Genomic DNA, 17,020 nt, shown 5'->3' with positions numbered 1-17,020 from the left:
AAATTAACTACACCAACAACCAAAGCAAGCAAACAGAATACTTTCAAATGGGGTAACAGGTTGGTAAATTATTAGCCTAGCAACACAAAGAATGTTGCTTCCCCTATGAGAAAGGAAATCTTAGATAAAACTTCAAACAAATCCTATAAATTATATGCAACAAATAAACCAGGGAAGTAAAAGAGAGTGAATTTTTTTAGCAAATACTAAACTATCACAGATTTCAAATGATACCATGTTTGGGAGAAGGGAGCAGCCTTTTCAAAAGAAAAGATTTGGTTCTTCAGGGCACTATGATCACAGCAGTCCAGGCTGAGTTGCAAGAAAAAAATTCTCTTTGGTTTAAGCTCTCTCAAGTTCAATCTTGTGTTGAAAACTACCTTACATATAAGAGAAATAACTGAGCAAGAAGCACACATTGGTAGCTACATAACAAATATGATACAAAACCAGAGGAAGTGAAAGGTTATATGATAAAATTGGCTGAAAATATTGGAGGAAAGGTATTGTTGAATATCTAGGAAAATATCTGGAAAAATGCTCACAGATTTCCCTTACATATGGGAATAAGGAGAAATTGCTTTAAAATTGTGAGTAGGTGTATATCATTCCAGATACAAAAAAATGAATAAAACAACCCCCAACCACATATTACAAATGTCTAAAAGTACACAGGGAGACATTTCACATGTGGTAGAACTGTGATAAGACAATTCAATACTGGCAGAAATAAAATGTCACATTAAAATGATCTGAGGGTATGCAACCCAGTGTTTTCTCTACTAATTTATGTGGAATAGTTGGTGAAATCAGTACATAAAGAGATGGCATCTTTGCAAAGATGTGGAAGCTGACTGGTGCGCCATCTATGAAATTCCCAATGGAGAGACTTTGAGAATTTGCTGCAATGGCCTAATTGACTCACTAAATTAGATTTAGGGAACAAAAAACAGAAGCAATAAGAAGCAAAACAGAAGCTTTGCAATAAGATGGAATAAAAGATTAAGGCTGCAAAACTTGTTTATAGTATACATAAAAAACACCACTCTTAATTTATTTTATAAAAGTGAAATGAACTGTCAATAACCAAGATGCCTCCAACTGGATAACATAAACATAACTTATTGCATGCATTATGGGTTATGTTTACGTTTTGCAAAATAAGTAGTTATAGACTTTGTAGACCCCATGATGAGAGAGAAAGAAAGAGAGAGAAATAGTGTAGCAAGTAGATCAGCTACATTTTTCAGGTTGCTCCCAGAAAAGAAACATTGTTGGCATCAAAATTTCAGACTGTATTTTTCTTCAACTTAATTTGATTTAATTGTTTTTTTTGTGGGGGGATCCACAAGTTCAAAAAACAAAAAAAAACTTTTACCGAAGAACCATTTACAATATCTCAAATACTTCTAGCTATTTCAAATGGAATTTTACTCTGTGAGTAAAATGTCCTGTTCTGTATACTAAAAGTATACATGAATGCCTTACTTTCGTAAATGCTCCTTTGCTGCAGGAATGCCAGCCAAATCTTCATTCAGCACATGCATCTTAGCTCCTAGACAGAAATATTCTATGTATGCTGACCAATTCAACTGGCGGACATCAAATAAGAACAACTGGAATTAGGGGGGGAAAAACAAATGTCACGTTATTTGCGTGGCTTGAGCAAGTGGTGCAGCCCGGAGAGTGGGGAAAGAAATAAGGCAATCAGATAAGGGGTTAAAAAAGGCCTGAACTTTTATAGGTTCCTGCAAGTAAGCGAGGCTGGCATGGCACAGGGCAGTGGTGGTGAACCTGTGGCACGTGCGCCAGAGATGGCACTCAGAGCCCTCTCTGTGGGCACGCGCGCAGTCGCCCCACCGTGCGCGCTGTCAAAGTGGTGACCTCCCCTGACAAAGGGAGGTGACTTTAGTGCAGCAACAACAACAACAACAACAACAATATCCAAGAAATCTGGTATGGGAATTTGCATGTGTTTTCCCGCAAAATCAGAGCATTTGCAGACAATTTCATAGTAACAACTGAAAACCCTCAACAAATTAGAGAAAAAATTAACAAATTCGGAAGATTGGCAGAAACTTTAAAAAAACTAACTTATTAGTTAAAAATATGAGATCTGAGGAGATAAAGGACTTACAAAAAATTACAGGTTTAGAGATTAAAAATAAAGTAAAATATTTGGGAATTTGGATAACGATAAAATGCATCAATTTGTACCAGGATAACTATATAAAAACTTGGCATGAGATTAAAAAAATATAAATGGAAATTTGGAACAAACTACACCTCTCCCTTTGGGGCAGGATTTCAGTAAAAATGAACATTTTACCAAAAATGATTTTGCTGTTCCAAACCATTCCAATATTGGGAGGAATGAAATGCTTTAAAAGCTGGAGGAAAGACATTGCTAGATTTATATGGAATGGAAGAAAACCAAGAATTAAGCATCAAATACTTATAACAGGGACGCGGGTGGCGCTGTGGGCTAAAGCCTCAGCGCCTAGGGCTTGCCGATCGAAAGGTCGGCGGTTCGAATCCCCGCGGTGGGGTGCGCTCCCGCTGCTCGGTCCCAGCGCCTGCCCACCTAGCAGTTCGAAAGCACCCCCGGGTGCAAGTAGATAAATAGGTACCGCTTACCAGCGGGAAGGTAAACGGCGTTCCGTGTGCGGCTCTGGCTCGCCAGATGCAGCTTTGTCACGCTGGCCACGTGACCCGGAAGTGTCTTCGGACAGCGCTGGCCCCCGGCCAATAGATGTGAGATGGGCACACAAACCCCAGAGTCTGTCAAGACTGGCCCGTTTGGGCAGGGGTACCTTTACCTTTACCTTTACTTATAGACCAAAGGGGGGGGGCTTTGCCCTACCAGAGCTAGAACTCTATCATGCTGCTGCCGGACTGGTATGGATAAAAGACTGGATCACTTTAAGAGATACAGATGTGCTAGACCTAGGGGGCTTTGACAATCGATACGGTTGGCATGCGTATCTAATTTATGAAAAAGTGAGGGTACACAAGGGATTTTTAAATCATATTATAAACAAATCATTATACAAGATCTGGATAAAATATAAAGGAATATTAGAACCAAAGATTCCCCTATGGATCTCACCGACAGAAGCCCTGGCTATTAAAAAGAAAAATATGCAAGGAGACTGGGCCACATACACAGTTAATAGTTAATGTTAATAAAAGAAATTGATGATAACATCAAATTAAAATAATTTGAAGAAATTAGAAGACACCTTCTGTCGACTGGCTACAATATTTTCAGATAAACGAAAGATTGAGTTTAGATTAAAAGGAAGGTCTTGCAAAGGAAACATCTAGATTTGAAAAAGAATTAATCCAATTAAAAAGAAAATACATTTCAAGAATTTATAACCTCTTCTTAGAATGGGAGGTGAAAGAGGAACTGGTGAAAGTGTCAATGGTGAAATGGGCGCAAGAGCATATAACATCTATATGGATCAATGGGAGAAACTGTGGAGGGGGGATATTAAATTTATGGCGTGTTATGGAGTTATAACACTTGGACTTGCCAATCGGAAGGTCGCCGGTTCGAATCCCCGTGATGGGTGAGCTCCTGTTGTTCAGTCCCAGCTCCTGCCAACCTAGCAGTTCAAAAGCACATCGATGTGCAAGTAGATAAGTAGGTACCGCTCTGGCGGGAAGGTAAACCGCGTTTCCGTGCGCTGCTCTGGTTCGTCATGCTGGCCACATGACCTGGAAAAACTGTCTCGGACAAACGCTGGCACCCTCTGCCTATATAGCAAGATGAGCGCGCAACCCTAGAGTCGTCTGTGACTGGACCTAATGGTCAGGGATACCTTTACCTTTATAACCTTAGAGAAAATATTATGAAAATGCAATACAGATGGCACCACACTCCAGCAAAACTCACAAAGATGTATAAAAATAGATCACCAACTTGTTGGAGGTGTAAAGATGGTATAGGGTCATATATACACATGTGGTGGGAATGCACAGCCATTAAGGAATTTTGGAATAATATCTACAATGAATTAAAAAAGTTATTTAAGTTCTCATTTAAGAAAAAACCTGAAACCTTCTAGGTATAATGACACCAGAAATTAAAAAAGAAATTAGATAAATTTCATGTATACGACAGTGGCAGCCAGGATCTTGATTGCAAGAAACTGGAAAAATGACAAAACACCTACGATAAATCTGGCGTGGGAATTTGCGCGTGGGGGCTTTCTCGGGAAGGAAGCGTTGCTGAGGTTGGCGGGGTTTACTCCCAAGTAAGGGTGTGCAGAATAAGGAAGAGGGAAGCCGGGCAGGGACTGAAAGGGGGCGAGGTGTAGGCGAGGGAATTAAGAGCAACATGGTGGGGAACACTGGGGTGTGAGGGATGGGTTATAAAGAGTATCTGAGGGGGGATCAACAGGACTTCAGCCAGCCGACTTCCCGTGGGACTGATAGGGGTGCATGTAAACACACTTGTGCAGGTTGCATTTTGCAACAAACAGGTGCTTAATTGTTGGCAGGCAGAAGGGTGATCCTATTATCTTGTGAATGTAGATGTTTACATATGGAATAAGTATTGGAAGGGAGGAGGGTTATTGGTTTATTCTTGTTTTCATTATGTATTTTGTGTCTTTTGTCTTGTATTTTTATGTGTGAACTGCCCTGAGACCTGCACATGAAGCGAGGTATGCAAATTCAATAAATGAATAAATAAATAGAAGGGGGTGGCTTAAGAGAGAAAGGAACTGAATAGAGAAAAAAGCACTGAGTTATACCATAAAATTATATATCAATGGAAAGATAATTTAATGAAGAAGATAATGCAATACCTTTCATGAAGGATTATTTATTACAGAAGTCATTAAGAAGAAAAATGAAACACACAGAAAAAATGAGATATACAGGTGAAATTGCCATGTTGGAATTGCCCAAAGCCAAAGTGGGCTTTGGGTTGCAGTTTGGGTACTCAGTCTCTAAAAGGTTCGCCATCACTGGCATAGGGAGCAATAAACGTGACTGCTGCAAAAATGAAGACAACTCATCTACACAACATATGGTTATCCCCCGATTTTGTGAGCTGGACATACATACATATCACAATGACACCTGATTTTTCTTCCCCAACCATTACCTGGGCGAGTGGCAGATTAACAGCACAATCCTATGCATGCACTGTGCTCAATAGTGCTTACTCACAGGAAAATGTGTGTGACACTTCTGTGACACTTGATACTAACAGTATCAAGTTTGAATTTCTTATTTCAAGTCCAGATTGTATTGCCCAGATCCAAGTTGGTTCTGGTTCACCCCAAAATCTAAACTGAATGAACCCCACAGCCTCCAAGCATAGACAGAAAGGCAAGCATGCCGTTCATAAACTATCCTAGGCGTCACCTGTTATTTCTGTACCAATGATGGATTCAATAAAAAATGGTCAAATCATTGTTTTGAAAATCAATCCAACCCATCCTGAAACCAACCAAGATTTTGGTTGTAGTGGAATTTGGGGGCATACTTACTAGAAATTTGATGTTTTTCTTTTATGCCACAGGAAACAATTGTTACCTTGATGGGAATCTGTAAAGATATTTTGGATTAGAACAATGCTTACTTTCTTATCTTTTGGACTAAGATGGTTCAGTAACATGTTCATATTGTCTGATTTCCATTCCCAGGAACGGCTGGAAAAGAAATCAAAGAGCATCATGTACTCGTGGAGGCGGTTGTACATCTTCATCATTCTGAAAGACAGAACAGAGATCCCATCCAAAATGGATGGGATTACCACAGTTGGTTCACAATCCACATAGCCATGCAAGAATTTAAAGCCCTCTGAAGAGATCGGCTACTCCAGATCAAAGCCTGCTCCAGATCAAAGCTTGCACTTGAAATAAATTTTGAAAATGATTATCAGAAGCACAGGGAATGAATTTCTTCACGCATTCTGCAGCCTCTTAAATATTCTTTGAAGAAACCAACCATCAGACTGGCAGGCCTTCCATTCTTAACTTGCCTTCCGTTTTCCTCTGGCAGCAGTTATGGTATGTGTAGTGCTGTATGGAAGTGAGAGCTGGACCTTAAAGAAGGCTGATCGCCGAAGAATTGATGCTTTTGAATTATGGTGCTGGAGGAGACTCGAGAGTCCCGTGGACTGCAAGAAGATCAAACCTATCCATGAGTGCTCATTGGAAGGACAGATCCTGAAGCTGAGGCTCCAATACTTTGGCCACCTCATGAGAAGAGAAGACACCCTGGAAAAGACCCTGAAGGAGAAGGGGAAGACAGAGGAAGAGATGGTTGGACAAGTGTTCTCAAAGCTACCAACATGAGTTTGACCAAACTGTGGGAGGCAGTGAAAGATAGGCGTGCCTGGTGTGCTCTGGTCCAGGGGGTCACAAAGAGGCGGACATGACAACAATTGTAATGCAGCTAGAGATTTTTGAGATGGCTATCACTGCCAGTGATTGGCTGAGCTGCTCCAATGTTACAGAGGAATGGGAAAAGGAAACACAAAGGGGTTGGGCCTGGGAAATGAACAGGTCAAAGAAGAGGGAGAGGAGACAGAAAGGTTGGAAGATGCAGCAGCCAAAGAGAACATGAGGCAGCAGGAAAAGACCATAAGCAAGAGCTACAGAAAACTGATCTTTACCCAGGGATTTGAGTGCAATCTGAAATCTGGCTGAACTTTCACAAACGTTTTCTTGCCCATCAAGAGGGTGGACAACTAATATGGAACTATTTTTCAGGTTTGTGGTGTGTTTTTTTTTTTTAAAAAAAATTGCATTGTTAAAGGTTTGATTCACATTTTCTGTTAGCAAAGTTTCTAGCAGTGTCAATTTTTTCACCTTTAATAATAAAAATGTAGGATACAATTCAACACAGAGTTGAGGATCTTTAAGCCCATAGAAATTAAATCAGTGTGCACAACTTTTGTGTTGGAATATGAGCTATGGCCAGGATCCAAAGAGCAGTGCAACTAATTATGTGCACTTAAGAAATCCTTGAACTTGGGTTTTGCCTCCATGCAAAATGGCAACCCTCTTCTTAAGTGGAGAGAACTTCTGAATGCAGTTTGAGAAGGTAGGGAGTGAAAAAAGATATCCTACAGGGTAAGATAAAAATAGTTATTTGGGTCCTCGTGACTACAGACGACATTTACTAAAATTCTATTGAAATCAATGTCTTCGGCATATCTCCTTGTAACACTGGGTGCAGACACAAAATTTGAACAAGCTTAAAAAATCCACTTTAAAGATTTTTCAACTGTAACCCACTCTTCAACTTAGAAACTGCCTATTATTTTTAATAGTTATGTTTTCCAAGATAATATTGACAAATCTCTATAAACTGGTGCAACATTTTCCTTGCTGCTCTTTACACACACACACACACACACTTGTAGATGTAATGACCAGAACAAGCTGTCTAGATCCTACTCACGCCCTCTCTGGGTGGTTCCACTGTTGCTTCAGTGCTGAATTCATTAACAGCAATAAAGAAAGAACAACTGACAACAAGGTTGCTTTTTTCTTTTCGTTCATGTATATAGCAAGTCAAATTCCCTACAGTGCTTGACAATACAGGCAATGGCCGTTTGGGGAATGGGCTGCCCGTTACCCCCCCCCACACACACACACTTTGTTTCCTGGCCACTTCTGGGTTGCTGCAATGCTTGTGTTCATGGTCAAACACCAATTGGTTGTTGCCCGTACAGGGGTTATGTTCCAAGGCACCACACATTTAAGTGAAATTGCATATATCTGAAATATATGGCATTAGAAAACCTGCAAACAACCTATTCAGCCCTGCCCAGTCCCGCCCCTTTTTGTGACGTTTTCATGTCCCTTCCAGGTTCGATGCGATGCACATGGTCATGGCTACACACATATTAGATGCACCTAAAATGGTCACTGCCTGTTCAACCATTTAGCAGTTTCCCCTCACCTTGGCTTCCTTCCAGTTAGCCTTAAATACAAATCATAGAGAAAGGCGGGGAACTTGTGACTAACAGTTCTCCAATACTCATACGTAAAGTCGCTTTGGGTCATGCAAGCATTAGGGATTCTGAAGGCTTTCTCCAGGGGAATCCTCTCCAATATGTCCATGGCAACATCGCCTGTAAAATAACAGGGGACACGGTAGTTGTTTTTGCTTTTATCAAAAGAGAATTGAAGTCATACTTGCAAGAGCATACAGATAGGCCTGAATTAATTTAGTATTGTTTGATTACAGAAAAGCAACGAGAAAAGGCTGCAATTAACTTTTGCACTCTGCAAACCTTTGCACTCATCTGGGAAAGTGAGAGATCTTTTGCAGTATGATTCATTCCATCCTTTGTCTACATACCTAAGAAAGTTAATAGGATTACAAATAGAGAGCCATCTCTCTGATTATTTCGACGTAATGTGCATTTCCCCCCTCTTAAAACATCCACAAGAAATAATGTGTTTCTACCTTTCATTCAAGGGACGCGGGTGGCACTGTCATTTAAACCACTGTGCCGGTTGGACTTGCCAATCAGAAGGTTGGCAGTTTGAGGCCCCGCAACGGGGTGAGCTCCCACCATTCGGTCCCAGCTCCTGCCAACCTAGCAGTTCGAAAGCATACAGTGCAAGTAGATAAATAGGTACCGCTCCAGCGGGAAGGTAAACAGCTTAGTCATGCTGGCCACATGATCTGGAAAAACTGTCTGTGGAAGCAGACAAATGCCGGCTCCCTCAGCCTGTAAAGTGAGATGAGCGCTGCAACCCCAGAGTCGTTTGCGACTGGACTTAACTGTCAGGGGTCCCTGTACCTTTTACCTTTCACTCTGCCTTGAACAGGAAGATGATGATAAGACCCAAGGGACATTCCTGCCCTACTTACTCTTTCAGTGAAAGCAATGATAGAGGGGAATTAGAAATTCTGTCTAGAGGAGGAAAGGCTGTCTGGCGATTCAGGAGACTAACTTTTGGCTGAGTTGTTGAGCCCTTCCTGGCACTACTACTCACAGAACTACTTGTATCTGTAACTGCTGATTTACACTATCCCCCTTAGGGATAAACTACATTAAGGACACTTAAAAATCCCCACATCACATTTTCCCAGAGCATATAGCTTCAGTGGATTCAGGACCCTAAGACTTCAATTCACAAAACATTAAATCTTCTAAGATTCTTACATTTCAGTGGTTTTAGCCACATGGACTCTAATGCCAACTGACATTAGTCACTGTGTGAAATAGCTTCGGAGAAGTTTTGCCAAAGGACCTTGATTCTATTCTGTTCCCCTGCTGCTGCTTTTCAATGCACAGTGCTCATTTCAACTGCATACTCTGCATTTCATCTCCATACAGAATTCCTGCTGACCTTAATAAGTCCTTTGTGCATAATGGACAACAAGGGAGGAGACTTACTGAGTAGAGCAGAGGAAATGTACAGAAGCTGAATTGCATAATTACATAAGCACTAGAATTGTTTCAGACCTCAAGAAGGATAAGATCTGACAAACATGAACAAAAACCGAGAGGCAACGTAGATAAAAAATGATGAGCAGAGGAAGGGTTTAGCCATGGATGTTGTTGTTTAGTCGTTTAGTTGTGTCCACCTCTTCGTGACTCCATGGACCAGAGCACGCCAGGCTCTCCTGTCTTCCTCTGCCTCCTGCAGTTTGGTCAAACTCATGTTGGAAGCTTTGAGAACACTGTCCAACCATCTCGTCCTCTGTCGTCCCCTTCTCCTTGTGCCCTAAATCTTTCCCCACATCAGGGTCTTTTCCACGGTGTCTTCTCTTCTCATGAGGTGGCCACGGTATTGGAGCCTCAGCTTCAGGATCTGTCCTTCCAGTGAGCACTCAGGGCTGATTTCCTTAAGAATGGATAGGTTTGATCTTCTTGCAGTCCATGGGACTCTCAAGAGTCTCCTCCAGCACCATAATTCAAAAGCATCAATTTTTCGGCAATCAGCCTTCTTTATGGTCCAACTCTCACATCCATACATCACTACTGGGAAAACCATAGCTTTAACTTTACGGACCTTTGTCGGCAAGGTGATGTCTCTACTTTTTAAGATGCTGTCTATGTTTGTCATTGCTTTTCTCCCAAGAAGCAGGCATCTTTTAATTTCGTGACTGCTGTCACAATCTGCAGTGATCATGGAGCCCAAGAAAGTAAAATCTCTTACTGCCTCAATTTCTTCTCCTTTTATTTGCCAAGAGGTGATGGGACCAGTGGGACCAATCTTCGTTTTTTTGATATTGAGCTTCAGACCATATTTTGCTCTTTCACCCTCATTAAGAGGTTCTTTAATTCCTCCTCACTTTCTGCCATCAAAGATGCGTCATCTGCATATCTGAGGTTGTTGATATTTCTTCTGGCAATCTTAATTCCGGCTTGGGATTCATACAGTCCAGCCTTTCGCATGATGAATTCTGTATATGTTAAATAAGCAGGGAGACAATATACAGCCTTGTCGTACTCCTTTCCCAATTTTGAACCAATCAGTTGTTCCATATCCAGTTCTAACTGTAGCTTCTTGTCCCACATAGAGATTTCTCAGGAGACAGATGGCAGCCCCATTTCTTTAAGAACTTGCCATAGTTTGCTGTGGTCGACACAGTCAAAGGCTTTTGCATAGTCAATGAAGCAGAAGTAGATGTCTTTCTGGAACTCTCTAGCTTTCTCCATAATCCAGTGCACGTTTGCAGTTGGTCCCTGGTTCCTCTGCCCCTTTGAAATCCAGCTTGCACTTCTGGGAGTTCTTGGTCCACATACTGCTTGAGCCTTCCTTGTAGAATTTTAAGCATAACCTTGCTAGCGTGTGAAATGAGTGCAATTGTGCAGTATAGAATCATAGAATCATAGAATCATAGAGTTGGAAGAGACCACAAGGGCCATCGAGTCCAACCCCCTGCCAAGCAGGAAACCCCATCAGAGCACTCCTGACATATGGTTGTCAAGCCTCTGCTTAAAGACCTCCAAAGTAGGAGACTCCACCACACTCCTTGGCAGCAAATTCCACTGTCGAACAGCTCTCACTGTCAGGAAGTTCTTCCTAATGTTTAGGTGGAATCTTCTTTCTTGTAGTTTGGATCCATTGCTCCGTGTCCGCTTCTCCGGAGCAGCAGAAAACAACCTTTCTCCCTCCTCTATGTGACATCCTTTTATATATTTGAACATGGCTATCATATCACCCCTTAACCTCCTCCTTTGTCAGTGTCCTTCTTGAATTGTGGTGCCCAGAACTGGACACAGTACTCCAGGTGTGGTCTGACCAGAGCAGAATACAGTGGCACTATTACTTCCCTTGATCTAGATGCTATACTCCTATTGATGCAGCCCAGAATTGTATTGGCTTTTTTAGCTGCCGCGTCACACTGTTGGCTCATGTCAAGTTTGTGGTCAACCAAGACTCCTAGATCCTTTTCACATGTACTGCTCTCAAGCCAGGTGTCACCCATCTTGTATTTGTGCCTCTCATTTTTTTTGCCCAAGTGCAATACTTTACATTTCTCCCTGTTAAAATTCATCTTGTTTATTTTTGCCCAGTTCTCTAATCTGTCAAGGTCGTTTTGAAGTGTGATCCTGTCCTCTGGGGTGTTAGCCACCCCTCCCAGTTTGGTGTCATCTGCAAATTTGATCAGGATGCCCTTGAGTCCATCATCCAAGTCATTGATAAAGATGTTGAATAAGACCTGGCCCAAGACAGAACCCTGTGGCACCCCACTAGTCACTCTTCTCCAGGATGAAGAGGAACCATTGATGAGCACCCTTTGGGTTCGGTCAGTCAGCCAGTTACAAATCCACTGAGTGGTAGCATAGTCAAGACCGCATTTTACCAGCTTCTTTACAAGAATATCATGGGGCACCTTGTCAAATGCCTTGCTGAAATCAAGGTAGGCTACATCCACTGCGTTCCCTTCATCTACCAGGCTTGTAATTCTGTCAAAAACCGAGATCAGGTTAGTCTGACATGACTTATTTTTCAGAAATCCAGTAGTTGGAGCATTCTTTGGCACTGCCCTTCTTTGGGATTGGGATGCAGACTGATCTTCTCCAATCCTCAGGCCACTGCTGAGTTTTCCAAACTTGCTGACATATTGAGTGTAGCACCTTAACAGCATCATCTTTTAAAATTTTAAATAGTTCAGCTGTCATCACTTCCACTGGCCTTCTTATTAGCAGTGCTTTCTATGGCCCATTTGACTTCACTTTCCAGGATGTCTGGTCAGCAACCATACTACCTGGGGTGTACGAGACATCCATATCTTTCTGGTATAATTCCTCTGTGTATTCTTGCCACCTCTTCTTGATGTCTTCTGCTTCTGTTAGGTCCTTATCACTTTTGTCCTTTGCACGAAATGTTCCTTTCATATCTCCAATTTTCTTGAACAGATCTCTGGTTTCCCCCATTCTATTGTTTTCCTATATTTCTTTGCATTGCTTGTTAAATAAGCCCTTTTGTCTCTCCTTGCTATTCTTTAGAAATCTGCATTCAATTTACTGTATCTTTCACTATCTCCCTTGCATTTTGCTTGTATCCTGTCCCCTGCTATTTGTACGGCCTCGTTGGACAGCCACTTTGCTTTCTTGCATTTCCTTTTCATTGGGATGGTTTTCGTTGCTGCCTCCTGTATAGTTATAAACCTCCATCCATAGTTCTTCAGTCCACCAAATCTAAATCCTTAAAACTGTTCCTCACTTCTACTGTGATTTGATTTAGCTTGTAGCTTACTGGCCCAGTAGTTTTCCCTACTTTCTTCAGTTTAAACTTGAATATAAGAAGCTGATGATCTAAGCCACAGTCAGCTCCAGGTCTTGTTTTTGCTGACTGCATAGAGCTTCTCCGTCTTTGGCTGCAGAGAGTATAATCAATCTGATTTTGATGCTGCCCATCTGGTGATGTCCATGTGTAGAGTCGTCTCTTGTGTTGTTGGAAAAGAGTGTGAGGACTAGCTTGTTCTCTTAGCAGAACTCTATTAGCCTTTGTCCTGCTTCATTTTGAACTCCAAGGCCAAACTTACCAGTTGCCGACGTGGGGATCCAGGGCACAGTCCTTCAATGGCTGCGCTCGTTTCTCTCTGGTCGGGGACAGAGGGTGGCGCTTGGGGGGGGGAATTGTCATCGCGCCACTCCTTGGTGTGTGGAGTGCCTCAGGGTGCGATTCTCTCCCCGATGCTTTTTAACATCTTTATGCGCCCCTCGCCCAGCTTGTCCGGAGTTTTGGGCTGGGTTGCCATCAGTATGCTGATGACACCCAACTCTATCTGTTGATCGATGGCCATCCTGACTCGGCCCCAGACACACTGACCAGATGTCTGGAAGCTGTGGCTGGATGGTTACGTGGGAGCCGGTTGAAGTTAAATCCTTCGAAGACAGAGGTCCTCTGGCTGGGACGGGACGATATGGGATTGAGGGGGCAACTCCCATCTCTTGCGGGGGCGCAATTAGTGCCAGCACCGTCCGTTAAGAGTTTGGGTGTAATCTTCGATACCTCCCTCTCTATGGAGGCGCAGATTACAGCTATAACAAAGGCGGCATTTTTCCATCTCCGCCAAGCTAAGCAGTTGGCCCTTTATCTCTCTCACCCTGACCTAGCCACTGTGATCCATGCGACGGTCACCTCCAGACTGGATTATTGTAACTCGCTCTACGTGGGGCTGCCCTTGAGACTGACCCAGAAACTCCAGCAGGTGCAGAATGCCGTGGCGAGACTCCTTAAGGGGTCTTCGCTGCGAGATCACATTCATCTGGTACTATACCAGCTGCACTGGCTCCCAATGGAGTACAGGATCAGGTTTAAGGTGCTGGTTTTAACCTTTAAAGCCCTATACGGCCTAGGACCCTCGTACCTACGGGACCGTCTCTCCTGGTATGCCCCACAGAGAAACCTACAGTCTGCAAATAATAACATCCTCAAGGTCCCAGGCCTCAGAGAGGTTAGGCTGGCCTCAACTAGAGCCAGGGCTTTCTCGGCCGCGGCTCCAATCTGGTGGAATGCTCTGTCACAAGAGACTAGAGCCCTGCGGGACCTGACATCTTTCCGCAGGGCCTGCAAGACAGAGTTGTTCCGCCAGGCCTTTGGTCAGGGCGCAGCCTGACTCCCTCCTCTGGCAACCTGCACAGAATTTTGCTTAATTGGTTGCCATCAATTTGATTTAATTAATTTTTATAATGAAATATTTTTCGTTATGAGACGAAAACATGGAAGGTGCCTAAAGAAACCAGGGTGGCTATCTAAAGAACTTTTAACTGAATTAAGATTAAAAAAGGATGTGTACAAAAAATGGAAAAGGGGGATACCACCAAAGAGGAATTCAAACAAATAGCCAGCACGTGTAGACACAAAGTCAGGATGTCACATAGAGGAGGGAGAAAGGTTGTTTTCTGCTGCTCCAGAGAAGCGGACACGGAGCAATGGATCCAAACTACAAGAAAGAAGATTCCACCTAAACATTAGGAAGAACTTCCTGACAGTAAGAGCTGTTCGACAGTGGAATTTGCTGCCAAGGAGTGTGGTGGAGTCTCCTACTTTGGAGGTCTTTAAGCAGAGGCTTGACAACCATATGTCAGGAGTGCTCTGATGGTGTTTCCTGCTTGGCAGGGGGTTGGACTCGATGGCCCTTGTGGTCTCTTCCAACTCTATGATTCTATGATTCTATGATTCTATGATTTTTAGATTGTGTGACTATTTGACTGTTTGATTATTTGATTGTTGTTAGCCGCCCTGAGCCCGGCTTCAGCTGGGGAGGGCGGGATATAAATAATAATAATAATAATAATAATAATAATTATTATTATTATTATTATTATTAGTTGTTCCTTTTATCTCTTGACTCCGTACTTTAGCATTCCAATCCCCTATAATGAGAAGAACATCCTTCTTTGGTGTCATTTCTAGGTGTTGTAAGTCTTCATAGAATTGGTCAATTTAACAGTCAGTGGCTACACTGGAGCTTCTGCACTGGAGCCCTCAAGAACCAAAGGTCAGCAATGCAACCTCCTCAGGCCACAGAGGTGCTGGCAGAATGGACTCTTTATGTATCTGATGTTTCAGAGCATGAGGGTCTTCCAAGGCAAGCTCTGAGGGCAATTCCCTCTCGCCTTCTGATGCTTCCTCCAAAGTCATTGCCTTGTTCTCTAAGAAGGCAGTCATGACACCATCCCACCACTGCCTCAGGAGAGTCCTTCCAGTGGGCTTGGCTTGTTTGGTATCACTGGTGTGACCTGCTTACAAAATGAGGGGAATGGATGCAGGACCAGATAATATCACCTGCCCCTATGGTAATGGGAACCCATAATATATTTTGGACTTTATATTCTCTCTCACCACTGGTTTGTGACTGTGCTGTAGGTGAGTGTTCTGGAGTCAATGGAACAAGAAATGTAGCACAAAATAAAATTTCAAGTTGCCAAAACATTGGGGTTTTTTGCTTTTAATTTAATAGAAGGCAGAAGGCCACAGGGTTAATCAGGGTAATTAATAATTACCCTGATAATTCACAGCCTTTATCTGTGGATGTACCAGGGCAAGCTTTCAGGATTGCATTGGCAGAATCCACCAAATATGTGCCATGTCTGAAACCTGTGATTTTCATGGAATCCACCTTGCAATTTTAAAAATAAACTTACGTATTTCTCCCCAGGAAAATGGGCTGATGTTACTTGTTATACAATTGTATACCAACAGTGACTTGGACCTGAAAAATAAGCAAGGAGGGAAAGAATGAAATGGAGAAATAAAACAAAACGCAGTATTGTTTTGTTTAGAATGGTTATCATTCTAAATTTCCTAAATTTCTAACAGCTGAGTGGTAATGCTTCTTTCCTGAATTAAAAAGGGAGGTTTAAAATTAGAGGAACTTTTACATCTGAAAGGGTTACTTTTAAAAAGCAAATACCCATGCACTTCTGTATAAATCACCAATCTTGCAGCTTAGGAGGAGCCCAGCCCAGAGCAGTGACTCATGCAGAAATTAGTTATGTTGCACATCTGTGCTGGGGTTGATGCCATCCCACACCTGATGCAATGGACATGGCTCTTACTTTGGTACAATAGCTTAAAATGTAGTAAAACCAGAGGTTTCTACACACACACACACCCTCCATCCAAGTGACCAACAAGCATAATTGCAATTCAAATACACTTTCCACCCAGGCAAAAGTAATGAAGGGCATGAGTCATGACTCATGTGTGTGGCCTGCTGGTGGACTAGACAGAAAATATTGCTCATTTTTTATTTCTGTGCAACCGAGTATTTCTCGCACATTTTACTCTTGAATAATCTAATAAATGTCTCAAATTAGAAACCTGGCTCTGAGTAATGAGGCTTTATTTACAGATCTCATCCCACAATGACTATTCTGCCCAGTGCTAAAGAACAGCTGATTAGGTCTCTCTTCTTCCCCTTTAAATTTTGTAATTCTTGGACGTCCGGGTTAGCGCGATCGGTCAATGGCGGATTCCCTCCGAGCTCCAGATGGAATCGGCTGTACTGAGGACGGGTCCTGCCGCGGCGGCGACGCGGGGACCCTCAGAAACCACAGGCGCGGAAGCCTGTGGACTTGGTGACTCGGCGGGCACCTTTTGCACCCCCCGACCCACGAAGAAGCCTTTTTAAAGGCTTTGGAGAGGGTGCGGAGAGTGGCACGGTGCTGTGAGTAGACCGCTACTTCAGTGGAGTGAAGCCACGAGCCATGGCCGGAGAGCGCTGACTTTTTTCCTTGAACATTTGGACTAAAAAAGAAACAACCCGTGAGTAGTAAGGAATTTGGATTTAAAAATCTCTTTTTTTTGTGAATTTGGAACGATCGGGGGAGTGCCAAAAGGAAGTCCGCTCCCTCTTTCTGCAGATATTTAAAGCAAGAATTGGATAACTAAGGTGGAGAGACTATCTATCTCTTTGTAATTTCACGATTGGCATTAGAAGTTTTGTGCTGGAGGATGAGAACGGAATTTTAGAAGTTGATGTGACCCCCCCCCCGGATCCGGGAGCGATCCGTGAGCGAGCCTGTTGAGGAGACGCAAGGAGTTTGACAGCTGTCAAACGAGCTGTC

General features: G+C 42.8%; 1 protein-coding gene across 9 annotated transcripts in view; it reads right to left on the bottom strand.

Annotated features, from left to right (window-relative positions):
* FAR2 (fatty acyl-CoA reductase 2) overlaps positions 1-17,020 on the bottom strand; it is a 142,229-nt gene that overhangs the window by 796 nt on the left and 124,413 nt on the right. For 4 of the 9 annotated variants that reach the window (XM_082223164.1, XM_082223161.1, XM_082223162.1 and 1 more), the window contains exons 8-11: positions 15,596-15,663; positions 7,933-8,104; positions 5,600-5,729; positions 1,489-1,616 (exon numbers count right to left, since the gene is read on the bottom strand). In XM_082223164.1, the coding sequence (XP_082079290.1) occupies positions 1,489-1,616; positions 5,600-5,729; positions 7,933-8,104; positions 15,596-15,663 (498 nt within the window). Of the gene's footprint in view, positions 1-1,488; positions 1,617-5,507; positions 5,730-7,932; positions 8,105-15,595; positions 15,664-17,020 lie in introns of all 9 variants that reach the window. The other 5 variants (XR_014219947.1, XR_014219948.1, XM_082223165.1 and 2 more) reach the window with 5 other exon arrangements.

This window comes from Podarcis vaucheri (genome assembly GCF_965113315.1).
Source record: "Podarcis vaucheri genome assembly, chromosome: 5".
NCBI classification, from domain to species: Eukaryota; Metazoa; Chordata; class Lepidosauria; order Squamata; family Lacertidae; genus Podarcis; species Podarcis vaucheri.
Note: the sequence above shows the minus strand (reverse complement) of the source record. Positions and strands in the feature narration are given on the sequence as shown.